The following is a 22,834-nucleotide window of genomic DNA, read 5'->3' as shown; positions in this document are numbered from 1 at the left end:
TTTTCTTCTTTTTGTGGTACTGGGGATTGAACCCAAGGGTGCTCTACTACTGAGTGACTTTGTTTATTTATTTATTTATTTATTTTGGAGACAGGGTCTAGAAAGTTGCCCAGGATGGCTTCGAACTTGCAATACCCCTGCTTCAGCTTCCCAAGTAGCTGGGAGGACAGGCATGCGCCACCACACCTGATTTCATTTCCCTGTCCATCCAGCCTCCTGAGCTCACATGCTCACTTCTGCTGTCAGAGTGCCACGAGGGCAGCGCTTCACCTGCCAGCCCCTCTGTGTCCCTTGTGCTCAGCACATGGAAGGTGCTCCATCAACATCTGTGGACAAATGCACATGCTGAGATGTGGGGGACAGAGACAGCAAAGCCGTTCCAGGCCAGAGCTCCTGAGGACAGGGGTCAAGATGCCCCACATTGCTGGGAATGACTTGGCCTTGGCCCAGGGGCAGCCCTGTGACCTCTCACCACCCAGACTCCCCCAGCTCATTGAGGGTTTAAGGCTTAGGAATAGGAATCCTGAGTCATGGCCAAGACCATCATATGAACTGGATTCTAGGAGATCATCCTGTTTAGCTCCCTCCATCTGTACCGATGCCAGAGAACCAGAGAGGTGAAGAGATTTGTCCAAGGTCACAGAGCAAGTTAAAACAACAAACACAGGGCTGGAAAAATGAAGCCTCTTGATTCCTACCAGCCCGAGGCCTTTCCTTCTCTAGCACCCTGTGTCACATGAGCCCAAGGGCTGCGGTGCTGCAGCCAGAGAGCCACCCAGGGCACGGCTGAGACATTCAGGCACTGATGGAAAGGGACACTGTAGATGTCACCGTGCTGGCTGGGTTCATCTGAGGCACCAGTCCTAGTTAGGGTCCCTGTCCAGGATAGAAATAATTCCAGCCTCTGGCTCAAGAGCAAGTTCCTGTCTAAGCAGAGCTAGAGAAAAGCTCTCTGGGGATCACAGAACTGCCCCACCACAGGCCTTTCTGCAGAAGAAGCCTAAGAGCAGCCCCCATGCCCCTTCCCACCTCTACAGGGTCCATCCTGGAGGGTCAGGAACAACAGGCCTCACTGGAATCCAGAACCAACACCAGTCCCCCTCCACCACCAGGTATTAGATAGGCATGTCCCAGGAGCAGGGGGCTGTTCCTCAAAGGTGCCAGGCAGCTGTCAAAACACAAGCGTGCTTTCTACCTCCAGCATATGACAGGGGAAAGAAAGCCAAAGTAGCCTGCTGACCAGCTCCCAGTAATGTGGGCAGCTGGCAAGGCCACTTAGCAGAGAGCTCCATCTTTCTAGATCAGTGACCCTTCACCAGCACCTGGCAACATCCCCAAACCAGCACCTGCAGAAGTTTCTGGGCTCTTTTCAAAATGTCTGTCCTCCAAGGCCTGGGGCCTCACCGTCTCTGGACACTACTACAACTCTGGGCCTTTCAAGAACCACTTTGGTTGGCAGGCTCAGCTGTCCCTGGTCTAGGGCCATCTAAAAGACGGGGCACCAAGCCCAGTAGGCTAACTGGCCAAGTTGTGTGTGGGATGCAGAGATGCTGGGGAGGGCCAGTGCCCATCCAACCTCCCCAGGTGCCAAGAAACAGCAAGTGCCTTGACGAGTTCACTTAGAGGGAGGCCTCCTGCCTTCAAGTTCTCTGAAATGGCACATAGGGTGCCATTATCCATAGGGTGGCTCTGCATCTGGGTGAGTTTGAATCTTCATCAAATTCTCAAAGACTCCTGCTCTGTAAGTCAAAAAGGCCTCTGGGGAGCCGACATGGTGGAGAGAGGGGAGCACTGGGGTTGGGAGACTGCCCATGCGGCCCCAGGAGTCAGGTCCCCTATTCTGGGGGGTGGCAAGTACTGTAGGAAGCATGGTGGCTGTGGGAATGAGCGGGTAACACTAACCCCACTTCCTACCTGTCAGTCTGGCCAAGATGCTGGCCCAAGAAAGGGCCTGGGAGGAAGCAGGCTGGCAGTGGTCTCTAGTCCCTTGTCTACAGCTGAAGGATCACTGTAAGAATGAGGGTGGGCCTGTGAATGGTGAAGACAGAGGATGCAGGTTCTTTCCCTCTGGCAAATAAGAAGGGTGGCAAAGCAGAGTGGTGGGCAGCTGAGGCCAGGACGGATTTCTATTACAAAAGTTCTCATAATTTTGTTTTTGATGCCCAGAGCTGGATGATGGGTAGATGAGCCTAAGACACATCTGTATCTTGCACCCAAGCACCCTTGTATCCTCAATGGTAGGAACAGCCAGTAAATGGCTAAGTGAACCTTTAGGGAGTTGCATATCATTTGCAAACCTGGTGCAATCAAGAATAACCATCAAGCTGGGTGCAGTGGTGCATGCCTGCAATCCCAGCCAGCTACTTAGGAGGCTGAGGCAGGAGGATCGCGAGTTCAAATCCAACCTCAGCAACTTAGAAAGGCCCTAATGAGACTCTGTCTCTAAATAAAACAAAACAAAACAAAGAGGACTGGGGCTGTGGCTCAGTGGTTAAGCACCCCTGGGCTCAATCCTGGGTACCAAACATATAAAAATAAAAACAATTGTCAACTTAAATGACCCACCCTGGAAGGGGCTGGGAGCTGTTCTGTGATGACAATCAAGCTCACGAAGAAAGGGACTCTCTTTTATGACCATCGGAGCCTTAAAGTTCCTCAGACAAGTAGCCCAAAGGGGCTCCCCCTGTTTCCCTGGGTAATAGAACGTAACAGAACAGGTGGACGTAGCAATGCCAGCCCCTCACTTTCTAAGAGAAAGTCTTTGGAAGCAGGGAATTCTCAGGCCCACGTGGCAACCACTTGAAACAGTGGGAAATTCACCAGAAGCTGTTCTTAATTCTCTTCCACTCCCCTGGATCCTGCCAATTCAATCTGAGACCCCACCTTCAGCCAGTATCTGGCCGGGTCTGGGCCAGAAGGATCTTTGTCGTGGTTACAGGGAGACAGTAAGGCGTTGATTTCCCCACAAATGCTTCTGGCTTGGCCTCACTTTGGACCCTCTTAGCTTCTCTATGGTTCCCACAAGTGATCCCATTAAAACCTTTGGATGTTATAGAGTTGGGAATGGGATTCCTCCTTCAGCCCCTTCCCTTCTGAAGCTCAACCTAAGAATCTAGAAGCAAGCAGGATGGAAGGAAGGGCAAGACACACAGAGCCTGGTCTACTTGCATGTGATTTAAAGCCAAAAAAAAAAAAAAGAAAGAAAGAAAAGGAAAGTAGAAATTCAAGTTCAATACTGAGAGCTCTGGCAGAACCCACAAACCCAAATGCCACGTGTCTCCTCTGCTGAACGCTTGCACAACACACTAACTGCCAAGTCAGGGGCTGGAATGAGGCCTCAGCCCCAGAATGCTCCTTGGGGACAAGAGCAGCCCTATCCTAACCCTGCCTCCCTGGGGTCCCAGGGAAGCTTTTGAGTGGTCCCTGCCTCCCCTCCCACAGCCGCCAGAGGCCCCATATTATTTCAATGGCTCCGTTTTAATATGGAGAACTTTCCATTGGAACAGACTCTTCATTCCAGCATAGGGACCCCAGATGAGTCAGAGCCCCTCTTCCAGCCTTTAATGACACGTTGGTTAAATGGGAGCAGGAAGGCCACAGGTGTTTTGGCATCCGCAACATTGAATCCTTAGGGCACAGTTAATGAGTTAATGAGGCGGCTCCTCCTGCCAGGCTGGGCAGGACTGGCACCCTTCCCCCACCCCACCTAAAGTACTGCCTCATCACATCCCCTGTCCTGGCGGTGAGCCTGCTGCAATGAGAGAAATAGGTTAACGCAGCTGGCAAAGGAGAGAAGCATACAGTGGGCCCCACTGCCACCTGTGCACCTACCAGTCCACGCACAGCGAGGCAGACACAGGAGGACGGATGTCCCTCTGTCACCGCAGTGTCCCTGACACTGACACACTTTGTCACTCAGCATGTGCTAGGGGACTGAATCACCCGCTACACAGTGCATCCCAGCGCCAGAGCCACCCTGCAGTTGCACTGACGCCAACCAGCTCAGCAACACAGTGCAGGACTGGCCAGCCACGACTGCCAGAAGTCACCATCAGATATGGAACTGTCAGACACCACCGGAGACAAACCCAGCTAGAGTTCTTGGAGTGGCTCCTCAGTTTTGCCAGCCATACATCAAAGAAAAAAAAAAAAAAAAGTCCGGGCATTAGAGTTTAACAATTTAACCCTCTCTGCCTGGCACCTTCCCAAGAGGCAGGTAAACCGAAGGGCTCTGTTTGGCTGGCCCTGGGTCAGGAGCCTGCTGGGACAGTTTCTTGCCAACTTTGAGGTTTGGGAATAGATGTTGAGCTTTGAGCTGGTGTCCGCTGGCCTCAGCAAAGGCTGGGGAGAGGAGACAGGGAGAGGGTGGCTCCATTCTGCCGGGCACAGACAGCTGCCTCAGCATAGAGGGGCTCTGGTAACAGCCAGGGCCAGCAGGGCTCTGCTAGCCTGGTCCCTAGGGAGGCTGAAGGTGACACAGGGGCCAAAGCAGGGCAGCTCAAGTTGCTGCCCTGCCCAGCACTTTCCAGAACTGATGTCACCTCTAAGGGGTCAAGTATGCCCCACTGGCAGATGAAGCTAAACAAGAAGCCAACAGGCCCAGGAGTACTTCCTCTTGGCAGGTGCCAGGAGCCTCTATGCTGGCTAGAAAAACTTGTGCAGAGGATACTCCTCTGAGCTATAGGAGGACTTTCAAGTCTCCATCACAACTGGCCATGGCCTCCCTTGTCAACATGCAACATGGTTCTCACCAGCCAGGACTGGCATCCTGCAATGTCTTAGGCAGTTGATTCAGTCTGCAGAGTTATCAAGCGCTTACTTTGTGTTAAGCACTGGGTCTGGCTCTTCCTTGGATGCCTGATGCCAGGGCCCAAAGCCAGCCTCAAGGCAGCCTGCCCAGCTGCAGGACAGTCAGCTTCTATCTCAGACTTTAATCCCAACTCAGGTCTGGGGCTGCAGGAAGGGCCAGCAGTGTGCCCTGGCACAGCTTGGTCTGAGCTGCCTGCTGGGTCAGGAACCCCCTGGCACGCTGATTGAGTCGCCTGGTGCCCAACTGGCACCTGGCCAGCAGTCATCTGGGTGGTCCCTGAGGCAGCAGCCTTCAGACCCCAGACTCAGCACATCACTACCTCCCCAACCCCCGCCCCCTTCCTCCCTGACAGGAATGATCCCCACAACTTGCACAAAGAAACCTCACATGGTGGGTAGTATTGAGGTGCTCCTCAGCAAAGAGGCAGCCAGCAATGTCCACAGGAAGTGGGGTGAGGGAGATCAGGCCTGTGCTGGTTGAGTGGGGCAATGAGACCCAAAAACCTCCTGCCTGGTCTGCTAGAATAGACTCAGAAAACAGGCAGGCAGAGTCTACTTGCATAGGAGACAGTCCCTTTTTTGAAGACAGGGACAATTGCAGAGAAGGCAGCTAGGGCTAGGGTGGGGACAGCAACAAGCATTCATCATCAAGTTCAAGACACTTAGAGCAGACCCATAGGCATACCCCAGCCTCTGTTCTGGGACTCCTTAGTTCAGGCAGAGAGTGCCCCTAGCAGCCCCCAGCCCCTCTAGCCCAACCCCTTCTGACCCCTTTAGTCCCGGGCTAGCACCTTGTGGCGAAGCAGCTTGCTGCGTACTCGGCCCCAGAGCCGGGCGCCAGTATTGGGGCCCCGCTTGCTCCCGGGCTCCTCCAGCTGATCAAGGCAGCAGCGCTCCAGGGGTTCACACACTGCCTTCAGGCTGCAGTCGGGCTGAGGCAGGACGTCGGTCATGCCGGCGGCTGGCCTGCTAGGCCAGCTCCGCGCAGGGATGCGGAGAGAAGCCGGCAGCGTTGGAGAGGTTGCTGTGTGGAGCGCTCAGTCCGGGACTGTGAGTGGAGCAGCCGCCAGCGCGCGCGTTGCGGGGCTTGGCTTTCTCCTCCCTCCGCGTCCTCCCACTTTCCCCTCCCCACCTCCCGGGAGACTGCAGCCCGCAGCGCACTGAGAGCAACCGTCTGCTGAGCGCACCGCAAGTGCCCAGCGCCTCTCCGCAGCCTCCTCTCCCCTCTGCCTGCGGATCGGCCCGCGGGATGCTGAGTGCGTGCGCCACCGCCAGACGCAGGCAGAGCGCAGAGTGCCCCCGCCACACCGAAGGAAGTGACTCAAAGGAGTCGCTGGAGCTGCCCCTCCAAAAACACCCAGCCCCCGGGCTTTAACTCTTGGCAATCTGGCGCTGCTCCTCACCGACCCTGCGTCCCTCCTTCCAGCTCCTGCTAAATAAAGTTTGACAAGCAGCTAAACACAAGCCAGTCCTTTCCCGGCTAAATCCCTCCGTTAACTCCTTCACCACCAGGCTCCTCCAGGGGCCTGGGGTATCAGGGAGTCTTGAGGCCAAGCCAGGGGGGCTTGCAGGAGCCAGGATTCCAGCAAGAGCTGCATTTTGGCCATAAAGAATCACCCTCCTCTCCTATAAAGGGTCCACACTGACTTGGAGTTCTACTTTCCTCTACCCCCCAACTCCTGCCCCAAGGAACTGCTATCAATGCCACTTAGGTGACTAGCCAGATACTTAGGGGCCAGCACTCCCAAACATTCTCTCCTGAGAAATGTGAAGAATAAAGAGGAAGCCGGTATGGTGGTGCACAACTGTAATCTCAGCAACTCAGGAAGATCATAAGACTAGCCTTAGCAAATAGCAGGACCCTCAAAAAAAAAAAAAAAAAAAAAAAAAAAAAAGGAATAAGGATGTAGCTCAGTTGTAGAGCACCCCTGGGTTCACTCCCCAGCACTGGGGGAAAAAAAGAAAAGAATAAAAAGGATCCTTAGTGAGCAGCCCTAGTGGTAATCAAGCCACTGTGGGCCCTCTGGAGGAACATGGGCAAAAGCCAAGGTGACTCTGATCAGAGGTGTCCAGCAGGAGGTGTTTCAAGCCATGGCTTTGCACATCTCACCAAAAGACTTTTGCAAAGGACACCCAATGCAGAGGGGCAACCAGTCACATATGTGTGCTAAGCACCTCAGGAGACAGGGAGTAAAATCTTGTTTTTGACTCTTAAGTTAGTGAATATTCTAACTGAAGAGTGAGAAGTGAATCATTTCTTACCATGCAAGTTAGAGTATGATTCTTAGAGACAAGAGGAAAGCACGAACCCCAGATGGCTAGGGTAGTCACAACCCAGGCATCCAGGACATCCTGCCACTGTGGAGCTAGGCATGTGGAAGAAGCAAACTAGTATCTGCACAGTGCTAACCATGAGGCAGGTCCCATGCAGGGCTTTCAAAAAGCCAATTACATTTATGTGAACTTGGTGTTCCTGATTGGGGCTCAGGGAGGTGAAGTTTTTGCCTGAGGCCATGCAGCTGCAGCTAAGGCCCTGCTCTTCACAACCACTGTCTCTGCAGGTTCTTTGAATTCAGGAAAAAGAGCTGGGTCTTGTCATTGCTTGGTAGACTATAGTTGGGACAAAGAGACCAGTCCTTGGCATCCAAATGCCTTTGTTTGTGGAGATGTCTCACCCCCAACAGTTCTTAGGGTTTTACATCTGAGTTCTTAAAATGCTTTTTTTTTTTTTGCACGGGGCTGGAGGTGGGGTGGGTGTTACTGGAGATTAAATCCAGGGACACTTTACAACTATGCTATATCCCCAGCCCTTTTAATTTAGGCAGGAGGTTCTTACTAAGTTGCTGAGGGTCTGAATTTCTGAAGCTGGCTTTGAACTTGTGATCCTCAGCCTCCCAAGCTGCTAGGATTATAGGCCTGCTCTACCACACCCATCTTCTTGAAGACTTCTGAGAAAGAGGTAGCTTCATGGCAGAGTGAGCAGGGAACTAAGCGGTCATAATTAGAGCGGCCCTTTTATCAGCACCACACTCTCTACACAAACCAATTCAAGCTTTCCCAAACTTTATGAAGTACCCCATTTTACATTTGAGGAAACCAAGGATTAGCTTGCCCAAGGCCAGGATGGGCTAGGATATGAAAAGAGGTCAGGCTACCTCTAGAGCCTCTGCCTCCTCACCCTGCAGGAATGAGACCTCAGTAGGGCAGGATTGGGTCCTGTTTCACTGGTGGAGGTGGGGCCTTGGGCTCTGGGTGTCCCTGCAGGGTGTCCCTGGGCCGGTCCCATCTCTTTCAGGGCTCCACATGCCACCACCTTCTGCACAGTGCAGGCGAGGCTGGGCTGCCAAAGATGCAGACAGCCAAAGCCACCCAAGGCCACTGTAACTAAAGATGGGCTAAGTAAGCCACACCAGCCAGTATGCTGAGAGGGAGGTGACAAGACCAACAAAGGCAAAAGGCCGGAATGCACCCGTGTCCCCTGTCCAGCTGAAGCCTGAGTCCCTCTTCCTGACCCATCCCTTGCTTGTCTCTTCCAGGGTACTTGGGTGCCACTTCTGAACAATCTTTCTCCAGTCCCATGAAGGACAAGGTAGCTCCCTCACCACAACTGCCACCAAACCTCTTTCCTCCAGAAGCCTTTGTTCATTCCTTCAGTGCCATGTCTTCATCAAGAGGCAGTAACTGAGGTCCTGGCTGAAAGAATCAGAGATGAGACAAAAGCCAGCATTTGACAAAGCTGCCAGCCTGAGAAAAGGAGGCAGAAAAGCTTTTGTGCATTCATTACCTACCAGCTGTGCACCTACTATGTGTTACACCCAGACAGACTAGGCCTGATCTCTTCCCTCAAGAAACCCAGGATCATGCCTCAGGACCGTGCAGATAAAGTGCTATGAAAGTCAAGAGAAAGGAGAGAACCTTTCTAGCCAGAGGAAATTTGGGACAGCTTTGCGGAGGAGATGGAGCTGGCTCTCTGAGGCAGGGGAAATGCCCCAGCTTCACTCTGCACTCTTTCAGCAAATGTGCAATGTCTGGTTGTATAACTGGTTGGAAAGATGCCATTGTGACTGCTCACCCTGTCACCTGATGCAGGTATCATCAGCACTTTGCACTGGCTGCTTGACTTCAGAACTAGGCCCTCTCTGGCTGAGGTTCTCTTCCCTCTAGCTGGGTCACATGCCACAGGGTACAGTCTGGGGAAATGATGTGCTGCTCCCCACCGCTGGGTGTGTGGGAGAAGTGGGGGGGGGGGCAGGATAAATCCTGTTCCCAAAGCCCTTTACTTGTCTGTCTTAGAAACCCCAGGCTCAACACTTGTCTGGGTAAAGCAAACTCTGATTGGATGAGCAATGGCCAACTGGTCTCCATGGTGACAAAAGTGCCTTAGCAGATGGGTAGCCGAGTTGGGAGGCTCTTCCCTGGAGATGCTCATCTTTCCCTTCCTCCCTGTGGACCTGGACCTTCCTTTGGGGTCAGTACAGATTTGCCTTCTCTTCCCCAAGCCTGACTCATTCCTTCCTGGAATCAGTGGCCTAGGACCAGAGCGGAGGAGGAGTTGGGCAAGACAAGTGTCCCTAACAAGTTCCTCAAAAGCGGCAATCTGAATTCTAGTCTCTGCTGCCCATCACAGACCCTTCCCCATCTCTGCTAGCTGGGACGCACTCAGGTTATTCTGGCCACCCAGGAAGTGACCATATCCCCTCCTGCCTATGTCCATCCCTTCCATCTTGCCGCAGCTGGCAGAATCCGCCTCTGAGGACACGCAAGGGCCCCCTGTCTGGATAAACAGAGCCTGGGCGGTAAGGCCCCCACAAACAGATGTCACTGCCTTTGGAATTAAAAACATTCCTGGTGGACTGTCCCATCCTCCCTCATCCCCTTCCCAGGCTCTCTGCCAGAGGAATGAGGGGCTGTTTCTAGGGAGAAGTAAGTAGGACCCCAGGCTATATGCAGGGAGGGGACCCGCCACCCAGCACAGCTGTGATTGAAGTAAAATCAGGTTAAAGTGATCAGCAGAGGCATCACTGAGGGGAAAAAAGGTCAACAGGGAATAATATGTAGCCTGAGACATGTGGGCGGGAGAGGTAGGGACTGCCACAGTGCTGCCTTGGTGACAGCTGGGGGTGGGTATAGCTTCTAGGCAAATCCTCCAGCCTGTGAACACAAGGAGGAGGATTCTGCTCCAGAACCTTGGGATGTGGCTGCTACTTCTCTAGAGTGACCTCCTTTCCCCCTTTTCATCTCCCCCCAAGTCCAGACCAGAACCCTGATTCCTTGTTCCCGTTCTTTAGCTCAAATGACTAAGCTAGGGAAAGGGGTTTCTGAGCAGCAACCTAGACCACGGCTACAGCTGTCCCCTCATAGGAACTGCTCAGGAGCAAGATGGGGAAGGGGGAGCCCTAAGAGGCCACCCTGAGAGTCACACGGTGTAAGAGTTGGGCTTCCCATAGGAGCCTGGCACTGGGCTGATGATGAAGAACTGGAGAGTGTGGTGTGGTTGCCCAGAACACTCCCTCAGCCCAGAAGGGCATGGCATGGGGTAGGCCCAAAGGAACAGAGCTGGGAGGCATGATACCTGTAGAAGGTGAGGTGGGCCAAGGCCATGGGGTATAGGGAGGAAGCCAGGGAGTGGTTCCTGGCCCGAGGACAGACATAGGAGCCTAGGCTTCATGAGAACCAGGCAGGACAGTGCACAGGAGCCCAGAGAGACCGTGGTCCATGGAGAGGCCGCGGAACCCAGTGGAGGACAGCACATCACAGTGAAAACTGTGGGGAAGCAGGGATGGGCTCACCCTCCCAACAAGAATGGCTCTGTAGCCCCTGCGTCCCCCTGTGCTCTCACCAGGTTCTCTACACACCCTAACCAAAACCCAGAGGTCCAAGGACAGAGGTTGTCCCAGAATGGGACTCTGAGACCCGTTCATATGTCTACCCGTTTGAATATTTGCTATGTTCAAGGCTTGTGTGAGGGCCAGGGATGGGAACCCCTTGCTCAAAGTCACCAAGCAGCCAACGGCAGAGCTGTAGTTCCATTCAAGTACCCATTCACTCATTCGTCACCAACTGGATCCCCACCACATGCTAGTAGGGGGCCTTGGCACAGCTCACAGTCTAACTCAGCCAAATGTACCCCTGGCTGTCCCCACTAACCTTCTCCTCCAAGGAGCTCACTTGATAGTAATTGGGCCTCTTTCAGGCAGTCCATGTCCAAGGCCCCAGAGCTCCCCAGGAGTCTGGTCCTTGCCTGCTAAACAGCTGTGCATGAGTTTGCAGCAGTCTGAGCTCTGGAACCCCAACTCTGTCAATAAATGGCTATTGGCTGGGCATGGTGGCACACACCTGTAATCCCAGCAGCTCAGGAGGCTGAGGCAGTAGAAGTGCAAGTTCAAAGCCGGCCTTAGCAAATTAGCGAGACCCTGTCTCTATATAAAAGATTTTAAAAAAAGTGTTGGAGATGTGGCTCAGTGGTTAAGCACCCCTGGGTTCAATCCCAGTTACAAAAAAAAAGTGTCTATTGGTGGCTATAGATAGACACCCAGGGTGGGGCTGAAGGTGGGCTTCAGGTTTAAGATGTGCACAGCATAAGGAAAGGAGGCAGCCAGGATGGCCAGTTACTTGCTCCCCAGCCCACATCAAACCTGCCCAAGGTGAACTGCCATCATACCACCTTCCCAGAGGTATGTGCTGCTTCCCATGCAACCACCTCAGGCTGGTGACCCCCAGAGGCGTGGTGGCCCTAGGTGGAAAGAAGAGGTTAAACCTGCCCAAGAGCTTGTATGCTAAGGAAGGACTGTCCTGGGCACACCCCTGGCAATCCCCAGTCCTTCTCATGACACATTTGGTCACGGAACAGGGTGGAAAATCCACTTAAGACTTTGGAAAAATATTGCTTATCTAAACCCACCCAGGGAGAGAGTAGGCAGAGCCCACTCCTCCCCCAGTGTCCATCTATTCTTTTCTGACTTCAGGACACAAGTCACAGGAATCACAGCGGGGAGCATGTCCAAACCCCCTAGGCCACTTGCCTGCTCCCCCTCACGGGAAGAAGGAGGTATGGCCAGGGTCTCTCAGCACAGCCAGTGGGCACTACGCTCTGGATACATGGGTCTCCCAGGCCACATGTGATAGAAAGGGTTCAGTCTGAAAGTGGGTCACAGGGCAGGTCTGAGGAGCCTCGCTGCTCCCTTCTCCCCATACATTATTGAGCAGCTCCCTTTCACCCAAGCACAAGTGTAAAGTGACCAGAAGAAAGCCCCGGGCAGCTCAGGAACCTGGGTCCAGTGCTGCCTGATTACCATGGACTCGGCAGCCACTTTCTCTGAGCTTGGGCTAAATCGTATTCAAAGAATTTTCTTTTTTTTTTCTTGGCTGAGGATCCTCTCTACCCTTTTTTTTTTTTTTTCCAATGTTTATTTTTTTAGTTTTAGGTGGACACAATATCTTTATTTCTATGTGGTGCTGAGGAAGGAACCCAGTGCCTCTCGTGTGCTAGGTGAGCGCTGTACCACTGAGCCCCAGCCCCAACCCTCCTCTACCCTTTTGCTCACTTAAAATCTTATACCAAAGTCTCTTTTATCTCCCCAAACAGAAGCTGAAGTGGAGAGGAGGGGCCCTGGCTGAAGTGGGGTGTGGGACCTACTGTTCCCACTCCCTTGTCCTCTAACCCTCGCTTGTCTTGGGGCTCTTAAGCTCCTCCTGAGGTTCCCAAACTCTGTAGACAGAACCTGAAGCCCTGGATTCTCCTTTTGGGCATCTCGGACTCGGACCTCAAGTTCTGCGGGTGGACCCACCAGTGCCAGCGTTTCTCGTGGGAACTGCTGTTTCTCTTGACCACAGGGCCCCCTCCCACCCGCCCTCATTGTCCCTCAGGATGTGGGGGTGTGGAGGTAGGGAAGATTAGGGGCTTTTTAAGGAAACTTCCGGGTCAGAGTTCTGGATCCAGAAACCATTTCTTATCTCCACTTCTTTCCCCACTTTGGGAAAACTGTGGGCTTCTGAAGTGTTGATGTCGGTGTCCCTCAGTGGCCTCTCAATGGCATAACACTTATCTCATCTAGTCCATCAGGCTAGTGTTTTCTGGGTCACTCTGGGGTCTGCCCTGAAGCCAGTGCAGCTCAGCTCTTGCCTCTGAGGGTGTAAGCAGGCTGTGCAGGCTCCCCCAGTGCCACATGGCTCACACCTCTCGGGACCAAGGTGAAGGCCAGGCTGGCTGTGTGGGACTGCTTAGGTTCTGGAGGTGCTGCAGGCTTGAGGGAGGCCAGCACAGCCCACCTAGGGGGACCCCATACTGGCATCCACAGGTAGCCTCAGTCCTAACTCAGTGTGTTCCTGGCCACTCTTCTACTAAGTATTTTCTCAATGCTTTTGGAAAGAATCAAAAGTGGGACCACTCTAGGAATCAGTTTTGGGGATTCTCGGGAGGAGGAAACAGCCTGTCTGCAGGGAAGTGACCTGCTTACCAAGTGCCTTGTCCGCCTTTGGTTTTACCTCCATGGACCTGTCTGAAACCCACCCAGGCTGCAGAGGACTTGCACTGGAGGGCGCCTGAGACCAGCCAGCTGGCCTCAAACCTGGGTCCTCTGCCTCTGGGTCAGGGAGTCCCCACCCCACAGCTGAGAGTACCCATCTTAGGGTTTGGAGAGAGGCTGGGTATTCCCAGGGTCTGAGAGAATCAGTTTGCAAGGTACTCTCTGCATTGGATTCTCAGCTTGTCACACATCCCTCAGAGGTGGGCCTGCAGGGGTGGGCACCAAGCCGGCCTGCCAAGGAGGCATTCCCAAGTGGGGAGAGGGAAGGATATCTGAGCCTCCATCTGCTTCCTATTGAATGTTTCCAGTCTCCAGCAATCACTGGCAGAGCCCAGGCTCCCCAAATCAGGAACACCTGGGTAACAGAGGCAGCTGGGCCAGGGGTTCACATTAGGCATTTAGAACAGCATTTGGAGAGTGGGGCGGTCACTCTCTCAGCGTCCTCATCCTGGCTTTCTTTGGCAGAGGATAAGTTTTCTTTTGCCCACTTTCCAAGTATCTCCAAAGCTTCTAGACCAGCCTGAAAGAGGGACAGCAGGTGGGGCACTAGGCTGGGGGAAAAAAAAAATTGGATCTGCATCAGCTGGGGTGGGTGGCCCCATGAAGGACAATAGGTCCAGTCCCCAGGCCCTGGGAGGAGTGGTGTCTGATGCAAGGAGTAGAATCAGGCCTGGTATTCAGTCTCTCTGTCCCCATGTACCCTCCAGGACTGGCAAGGTGGTGGTAATGGGGTCAAAGGGAAGCATCCCACCTGGGCTGGCTCTGAGAATAGCAGGCACCAGAGAGGGAGAAGCACAAATTAGAGGGAGACACAGCACCTGCCATGCATGTCTGGACCAGTGCAGGGAGGGAGGGACTCCATCTCCCAGGGGAGAGGCTGTATTCCAGGGCTGGGAGCTACCTGGGGTTGTAAGGTATGCCAGGATAGGGGTTTGGGGGGACTACAGTGGTGGAACGAAAGGGAAAGGTCCACCAGCCAAGATCTTTTCAAGACAGCCTCCACTCCTGTCAAATAAGGTGTCCCTCAGGAACATGGGCCCAGCAGTGGTCAGTGTGACCCAGAAACAAAGGTCTAAAGGACAAATGGGACAAGGTGCCAGGAACCCACATTAATGGGCCTGTTATTTGTCCAGGGAGGGACTCCTGGTCATTTAGGTCAACATTCCAGAGGCCAGGCTATCAGGGCAATAGAGCTGGCCATCATGACCCTCAGGCAGAGTGAATCCGGGACAACAGACCCCTGGGGGCCAGAAGGAGGGAGATGGGGTGGGGGGAGCCCTCGACTTCTGCCCCAGCAGGCTCCTGACCCATGTTCTCCCAGAGCTCCCTCCAGCTCTGCAGAGTAATTAAAACCAGAAGCAGCTCTCTGCGGGCTGACAAAGGACCCTTGTTCCAGGGCTCCTCGCTCACACTGCACTCTGGGCCTGACCCCGCCAAGCCTAGGCGAGACATGTCTAGCACAAGCCCAGAGCTTCTCTGCCCTAGGCACGGCAGGCAGTGAGGACCCCAAGCTTGACTTCCCCAGTCACTCTGAGGTGGTCCCATCAAAGCTGGGTCTGACTCCATCAGTATAAGAAAAAGGATGGCCTCTCAGTCAGAGGTCCCAACACAGGGGCCACAGACCGCTGACAGACTTAGGAAGGGGGGCATTGGACAAGCTGTACCCACACTGTCTGAAGAAAGGTGGGGGGACAGGGGACCTGAACCTGCTAGCTTAGGGCAAAGGGACTTCACCATTAAACAAGTACTGACTCTGTGCCAGGCCCCATGGCAAGGGCTTCAGGACTCTCACATTAGAGGAAATTGAGGCTCAGAGAGGTAAAGCAACTCAACCTGTTCCCCCAACTAATGAATGGAGTAAGCAAAACTTGAAGCCCCTGATCTGTCTGTCCTCAAGGCCCTTCAGTGCTGGCTGAATAATAAAAATTCTCTCATGGTTTCTTTATTAGATGGTGGAATCCTGTCCATTCTTTGGATTCACAGCACTGTGCCTGGCATTTAGAGGGCGCTCAATAAACCATAAGTGACATGAATAAACCAGTGAAAGGCTGGAGATGCACATCACAGCTCTATAGATCTCGTTCAGGTTCATTATATTCTTTGAGCCTCAGTATAATGTGGTGGTAGCTGGGTGCAGTGACGCATGCCTATAATCCCAGTGGCTCGGGAGGCTGAGGCAGGAGGATCATGAGTTCAAAGCAGCCTCAGCAATTTAGTAAGCCCCTAAGCAACTCAGCAAGACCCTGTCTCTCCATAAAAATATAAAAAAGGGCTGGGGATGTGGCTCAGTTGTTAATTGCCCCTGGGTTCAATCCTTGGTACCAAAAAAAAAAAAAAAAAAAAAAAGAATAATGTGGTGGTGAAGAATGGGAATAATCATCCCATTTAATAGATAAGGAAACCGAGGCTTCAAGAGCTCAAGAGACACTGACCTTCAGTTTGGATTGCTCTTCCCACAGCATCAGGGTCACTGCACTTCCATAACAATATATCTAAATCACTGGCCACTGGACAAGAGCCCCTGGGAAAGAAGGGTCAAGGAGCCAGGGATGCCTTCCTGGGGGAGAGAAGGCCAGAGGATGCTGACATTACCAGGTTCCTAGTGATCAGTTGTGCCTTGGGGCCATGGGGGCCTGCTGTTTTATTATGGCCAGGGGGTGATGAACAGTGTATGGGGGAGGGAGACCTGGGTCTGGAGAGGAGGCTAGGAAATCTTCATCCCAGAGATGAGCTTTTTTTTTTTTTTTCTTATCTAAAACTATGAAGGTCTAAGATGTTATTATTTAATAATAACGTAATGAAGAACTAAGGAGTTATTATTTAAAGGGCACAGCATCCAGTGAGGAAGACAAAGAGGTCCGGAGAGGAATACTGATGAAGATCATCCCACAATGTGAACGGACTTAATGCCATTGGGCTGTACACCTGAAAACTATGATAATGGTAAATTTTGCGTTGTGTATATTTTACCACAATTTAAAAAAAAAAAAAAGAATAAAAAGTTAGAGGGTCTAGATGTGGTCAGATTTGCCAACTGGGCTCCACAGACATCCCTAGTCCTGGAGGCCAGGGGTGTGGCCTTCATGACCTCCTCCCAAGTATGGTTTATAATAGCTCCGATTTCTCACAAGCTTCCAAGTGGCCTGGTTAAGAATGTCAAAGAAATCCTCCCTGGCCTGCCTATTAACCTGAAGACACAGGCTCCAAGCTCCGGGAGGGAGGCAGCCCATCAGCTGGAACTTGGCAATCAGGGGTGAGGGTAAGTTACCACCCAGGACAGGACAGCGGCACGTCCTTCTTGGCCTGGAATGCTGTCCTTTTCCACTCCAGGGTCTTGAGCACTCCTATGCTCAAGAAGGGCTGTCAGGACAGGCTAGCTGTGGGAAAGTGTAGCTCCACACAGGGGAGCCAGGCGATGGGAGGCAGACCTCAGGCTCCTGGTTGAGGCAGGGAATAGGAGGGTGGGGGTGAGTGGGCAAAGGCACAAAAGTGCTCCTCTGGCTTAGGCAGCTCCTGGGTCTTACAGACTCCTCTCCAGTCTGAGGTCAGGGGTAGGAACTGAGTTGTGGGGCCCCTGAGGGAAAGCTCTCCTCTCTGGCCTAGCCAGCTAAGAAGGGTTGGACCCTGGGAATATGCTAATCAGTCAGCAGGCTGGTCCCAGTTGGGGACAGCACATCTGGAGCCTGGGGCAGCTTAGTTGGAAATAGACTAGGATAAACATTCAGGAGTCCCCTGGGAGCAGGAAGCCAAAGCAGGCAGCAGCAGGGGGGGGGGGGGGGCGGCTGGGGGAGTCCTGGATGAGTTGTAACCCGGCCAGACCGGGCTGGGGGTGGGGCAGCAAGGAGAGGGTGAACAGTGGGGCAACCTGGACTGAGAATCCACAGGTAATGACCCCCTTGGGTCTGGAAAGAAAAGGAGATCTCCTGAGCCTGAAGAGGAGCAAGGGACTAAGCTGGTGGGACCTCTCACTAAATCTGCAGTGACAAAGGACAGACCCCTGAGAGTCACAGGCTGACACCCAAATCCTCCTCTATCCCACCTAGGATCATTTCCAAGCACGACCAGCTTTGGGTGGGAGTCGGGGTGCGTTCCCTGAATTTGGAACCCTCGCTCAACCACTAATGAGATGGGACTGGCCATGTCACTCACCCTTTCTTGTCTTGCTTTCCTTCTCTCTAAAAGACAGGACTAGATTCCTGCCGGTCTCAAACCCTTCAGATCTTCTGTATTCATTCCTTCACCTCCCCTCCTTCTTGCAAAGCTCACAACCCCCCTGCTTGGAGCCAGCTGGGCTCTTCAGTTTCCTAGGCTGCTCCCTGCACATTCCCGACCTTTCCACCCCTTTTACCACTCCAGAGCCTGCCCACCTTGCTAGAAGAACACAGTCTAAAGATGGCAGTTACCGTGCAGGCCATTTTATAAAATGATTGTCTCTCTCTCCCCTCTCTCACTCTCTCTTTTAAAAAAAAAAAAATGATTGATAGTATCCTAGAAATAAGAGGGTTTATGATAATATTCCACAAAAACAGGGAAAAAAATACAGGCAAAGGCAGACTGAGCTCTCCTTATACCATAAAAAAAGATCCTGGGGCAGAACACTCTGGCTGTACTGCCACTAGCCATGTCAGGGCCCTTTAAGTAGGCTGGGAAATTTCCTTCCTCCTTCTTTTCTCTTTCTATATATTTATTTATTTTTGAGGCAGGGTCTCACTATATTGCCTAGGCTAGTCTCAAACTGGTGGGCTCAAGAGATCCTCCAGGGGCTAGGGATGTGGCTCAAGCGGTAGCGCGCTCGCTTGGCATGCGTGCGGCCCGGGTTTGATCCTCAACACCACATACAAACAAAGATGTTGTGTCCACCGAAAACTAAAAAATAAATATTAAAAAAAAATTCTCTCTCTCTCACTCTCTCTTTAAAAAAAAAAAAAAAAACTTAAAAAAAAAAAAAAAAGAGATCCTCCTGCCTCACGTTCCCTAGTAGATGGGATTACAGGTGTGTGCCAGTGCACCCAGCGTTAGGTTTCTTGAGGAACACCTGAGGCAAGAAATCACGGCACAGAGGAGAGAGCATGGCCTTCCCTGTATACATAAGCAGAGATGCCTTGGCTAAGATTCTTAACTTCGGTGCCTTAGTGTCCTTATCTGTGAAATGGGGAGGACAGAAAGGTCGGTTTCTTTGCGGAGTTATTGCAAAGACCACATGAGACAACATTTGGAAACAGGCTTTCAAGAGCACAAATGCCAAACACACATGTTGGTGATTAGAACTGCCATTTATCTGTCACTAAACACTGCCCACCCCTGCCTCCCACTCTGGATTCCATGACCCATTGCCACATCAAGCAAAGCCAGAGAGGGCCACTCATCATAGGAGCAAATGCATGGAGCTCAGACAGTGGGATCCCTCTGGCTGGGCTGAGTGGGAGGGGGCCTAGAAAGAAGGGCAGCCATAGAAGTGGGCCTCTTCTCCCCACCTTTCCTGCAGTATCCCCGAGGACCCAGCTGTACCATGAGGCTGCCTCCAGCTCCATCCTTAATACCTGCCGAAGGGGAGCAGGCCTGTGTTTCAGGTGCCAGTTCCTTTCTTGGAAACCAGGCAGGAATAGAGGTGGGATGAGCTGTGGGAACAGGTCGTTCTGTGGCTCTGTGGGGCTTGGCCATGTGGGAACAGCTCGGTGCAGACTATCCATCCAGTCCAACATCCTTGTTGGCTCTGAGGGCAGTCATAGGGCTGGACTTTATGGGCTGTGGCACACCTCAGGGAGGTACCTCCTTCCCTGAATCACAGGGGGCTGGTGAGATGGCTCTGTGGCTGGGGCCAAAGGGCTGTGTTGGGAGTTAGGGGGAGCGAAGCACAAAGGGATTTCTAAGTCCGCTGGCTCTGAACTGTCCGCTCATGGGCTCAGGTCAGCTGGCAGCAGGAAGGTTTATGTTTCTTTTAATATCAACTCCCAGGCATTTAACATTCCTCGAAGCTTAAACACAGAAACATTTTCCTTAGCAGACTGTGCTTTCTGCTCTGCCAAACATAACCTGGCTGCTTCCCCCTCCCCCACTGCCTCCATCTGCTCCTGTCTCCAAGATGCAATGATTTATGGTGTGCTTCTCCTGGGCCTGTGAGCTGAGCGGGAGGGAGGGACGTGGCAGGCTGAAGTCCAGATGGGAGATTACCACCTCCGTGCCCTGGACTCTGAGCTCTAGAGAGGTCGTGGGTCACGGTACCCACTGAGCTGACAGCCCTGGACACGCTTTCTATCTTCCATTCCACAGCACTGATGGAGGCTACTCATCTCTCTTGGATGGGTATCCCCTGGAGGCTGGACAGCCCAGCCTAGAACTCCTTCCCCGCCTGTCCCTCTGGCCCAGCCCAGGGATGTGGAGATGGGGCTCCCACTGCTTATCCCTGCAGAGTAGTTTCTGGGGACTAGATTTAGAGAACTTTCTCGCTTTATCCCTAATTCCCGAATAATGAAAGACTGGCTTCTGGTTGCCTAGCAGCACTGTCTCCCTGGCGACGGTGCTGAGGAGCAGGGTGTAGGTCCCATAACATCAGGAAGGGACATGCTCAGGAACATGGGTGGCATAAGGCAGATGGCTAGGCCTCTACTAAATAGTGCCATCCCCCTGAGACAGGAGTGGGGGAGTGGGAGACCCACACAGGTCCTAATGCCACCAAGAATACCCAGTTGAGGATCAGATACCAAATTTCAGCTTTGACATGCATCAGAGAACAAACATTTTCTGCAAAAAAGCCTCACCCTATAATACAGCCTATACCCCGTCACATGGGGGCAATTGTTAAGAGACCAGGAGCACCCAATGCTCAGGCCTCCCTATGTACCAGTTATCATTTCCCTTGATTTAATAGTCACAGAATCAATTCCCACTTGTATCATAAGCATGAGGTCACACAAGGTGCCAGACAGGAGTGTGGAAAGCTCCACACTGAGTGTTATCTGTCCCCAAGCCTAGTTCTCTTGACAGATAAGTAGATAGCAGCCATCTTCCTTATATACATTTTCAGGGCATCAAGAAACAGAGCAGAGCCAGGTGTGGTGGTACATACCTATAATCCCAGCAACTCAGGAGGCTAAGATACAAGGACTGCCAGTTGGAGACCAGCCTTAGCCACTTAGTGAGGCCCTAAGCAACTCAGCAAGACTCTGTCTCAAAATAAAAAGGGCTGGGGATCTGGCTCTGTGATTAAGTGCCCCTGGATTCAATCTCCAGGACCAAAAAAGAGAAACAGTCTGATTGAGGATCTGCCTCTACTGAAACCCAAAGTATCTTTCCTAAGTTGGTGACTCCCAAAACTCAGTTGAAGACAGTCCAGCAACTCTAGCAACAAGTCAGAGACCAGCCCCAGGAACCAGTAGGATCCAAGCCCTTCTGGTAGAATAACAAGCGCTCGGGGAATGTGCCTCATTCCTATCCAGCATCTATGGCAGAATTGCTCATCACACTCTCCCGCCCCCCCAAGCTCATGACGCAACCTCAGAATCCTTCTCAATATCATGTTTTGGAAAAAGCCACCAACAGACTGAAACTGGAGTATGAAAACTGTCATTCCTCAGTTCCATCTGCAGAAGTATGAATGAGTCTGCTGTAACCCCACAGGTACCTGGATGCTCAGTAAGAAGCCGTCTCTAGGAAGCATGAACCACCACCTTGGGGAATTTTTTCAAATCAGCTTTGAACTAAAGTCACAAAAAGCCAAGCACCTTAATCAAGAAGACAAGACCAGAAGACGCCTTCTCAATGGGCACCACAATGCCTGGCAGCTCCCCAGGCCTTGCCCCGGGGCCCTGGACTCTCACCTGGATCTGCCCTTTGCCCATGATCTTGTCCACGATCTCATTGTTGTCCTTGTTGACCTTGGTCTTGTCATAGCACTTCTCATAGCACAGGATCCTCAGGGATTGAGAACCCTCCAGCTCGATCTCAAACTCCTGGGGAAAGACGGGACAGAGGGTCTTCAACCTCAGAAGCGGGGGGGCACAGGGCTTCTTGGCAGGTGTGGGCCTCAGCCTTGCAAGGCTGAGGGTGAGCAGGGCCCAGGAGGAGTATATCACAAGACATGGAGGAGCGTCTCATATTCTGGAGCTCCCAGAGGCCTCCACATCACCGATGAAGTGGAGTTTGGGGGCCAGAGCTGAAACCCTAGTGTCTGACACCTAATTGGAAGCCAGATGAACAGGGGATGGGAGGGGCTGGGTTAGGGAGACAGAGCTGGTCCAACCAACAGGCAATGGCCACCCCTCCCCTCCAACAGATAGGTCATGAACACAGTGATTGGGAAGGGCATGCTCGGTGACACAGAGGAATCCCTATAGGGACGCCAGCCTCCTCCACTCACCTCATCCCACTTGGGCTCTGTCGTGTCCCGGAACACCCTGGTTTTGGCTTTACTGACAAAATAGCCAAAGGAATCCACCTCCAGGGTACAGTACAGGTCTGCAAGGAGAAGGGCGGACAAGACACACCGAGTGAGGCCCAAGAGGCCTGGGGAACAGGGCTGGGGCAAGGGTAGTGGGGGTAAGGCCCTTGAGGGGACAATGCATCCGTCCCTTCCAGAGGCCCCTTCAGAAATGCTCTAAAACAGAGAGCTTGGGCTTAGGTGTCAGAAGGCTTAGAAATATTGCTGCACCACCTAATAATACCGGTGCCACCCTGGAAAGTCCCTTGAGCCCTTTGAGCCTCAGCTTCCCTGCGTGTGAAGTGGGGATGAGTCAGTGACCACAGAGGGATGCCAGAGAATCAGGGCAGATAATGGGCCATAAAAGGCTTTGAACACGCCACGGCCCTGTCCACACGCTGGCCGGGTTCTCTTTTCCTCCAGGTACACAGTAGGTGCTCTGTAAATTAAGAGTGTCACTCAGCCTTTCTGAGCTCCTAGTTTCCAAGGATCAAGGAGACCTGGTTCCTGCCTTCAAAGATATCAGTGGGAGAGGCGAATTAGAAGTGACAAAACAGCATGACAGGTGCTGTAAACACAGTTTGCCCTGAACCGATGGGGACACAGACGGGGAGGCCATTTCTCCCCGGGAACTCAGGGAGGCTTCCCAGCAATGCCCGAGTGGCTGTTTGTGGGGCCAATGACAGAAGCTCTGAAAGGGGTCTGCAGGGAGAGGGACAAGGGCAGATGTCACCTGCCAGAGGAAAGGGGCAGGCTGAGGAGAGGAGCCAGGAGCCATGGGTTTCCGATTCTGTGTAATATTAAGTCCTTTCAGACCTGTGACTCAGTTTCCTCACCTGGTAAAAGGGTAAGAACTATAAACTGTCTGACTCACAGATTCCTGGGTAAAAAGTAGATAAGTTGGACAAGTATAGTTTATGAAATATTAAACAGGGTTAGTATTACTAAATCTACAGTTCTGTTCATCTCCAGACTTAGGGGATGGGAATAGAAAAGGGATGGGTGCTGGCACATGCATACATGGTCCTCTTTGAGTCCACTCTCAGGTCAGTGTCAACAAGAATGACTCCCATTTATGGAGAAG

At 52.5% G+C, this 22,834-nt stretch overlaps 1 protein-coding gene across 4 annotated transcripts in view; it reads right to left on the bottom strand.

The window, feature by feature from the left end:
* The window catches only part of Abr (ABR activator of RhoGEF and GTPase), a 198,174-nt gene that overhangs the window by 17,028 nt on the left and 158,312 nt on the right, over positions 1-22,834 (bottom strand). For 3 of the 4 annotated variants that reach the window (XM_076869122.1, XM_076869123.1, XM_076869124.1), the window contains 2 exons: positions 21,691-21,788; positions 21,152-21,283 (listed from right to left, as the gene is read on the bottom strand). In XM_076869122.1, the coding sequence (XP_076725237.1) occupies positions 21,152-21,283; positions 21,691-21,788 (230 nt within the window). Of the gene's footprint in view, positions 1-5,600; positions 6,006-21,151; positions 21,284-21,690; positions 21,789-22,834 lie in introns of those variants that run through there. The other variant, XM_076869126.1, reaches the window with a different exon arrangement.

Source organism: Callospermophilus lateralis, chromosome 11 (genome assembly GCF_048772815.1).
Source record: "Callospermophilus lateralis isolate mCalLat2 chromosome 11, mCalLat2.hap1, whole genome shotgun sequence".
Lineage (NCBI taxonomy): Eukaryota > Metazoa > Chordata > Mammalia > Rodentia > Sciuridae > Callospermophilus > Callospermophilus lateralis.
The sequence above is the reverse complement of the archived record's forward strand: the minus strand, read 5'-3'. Positions and strand labels throughout refer to the sequence as shown.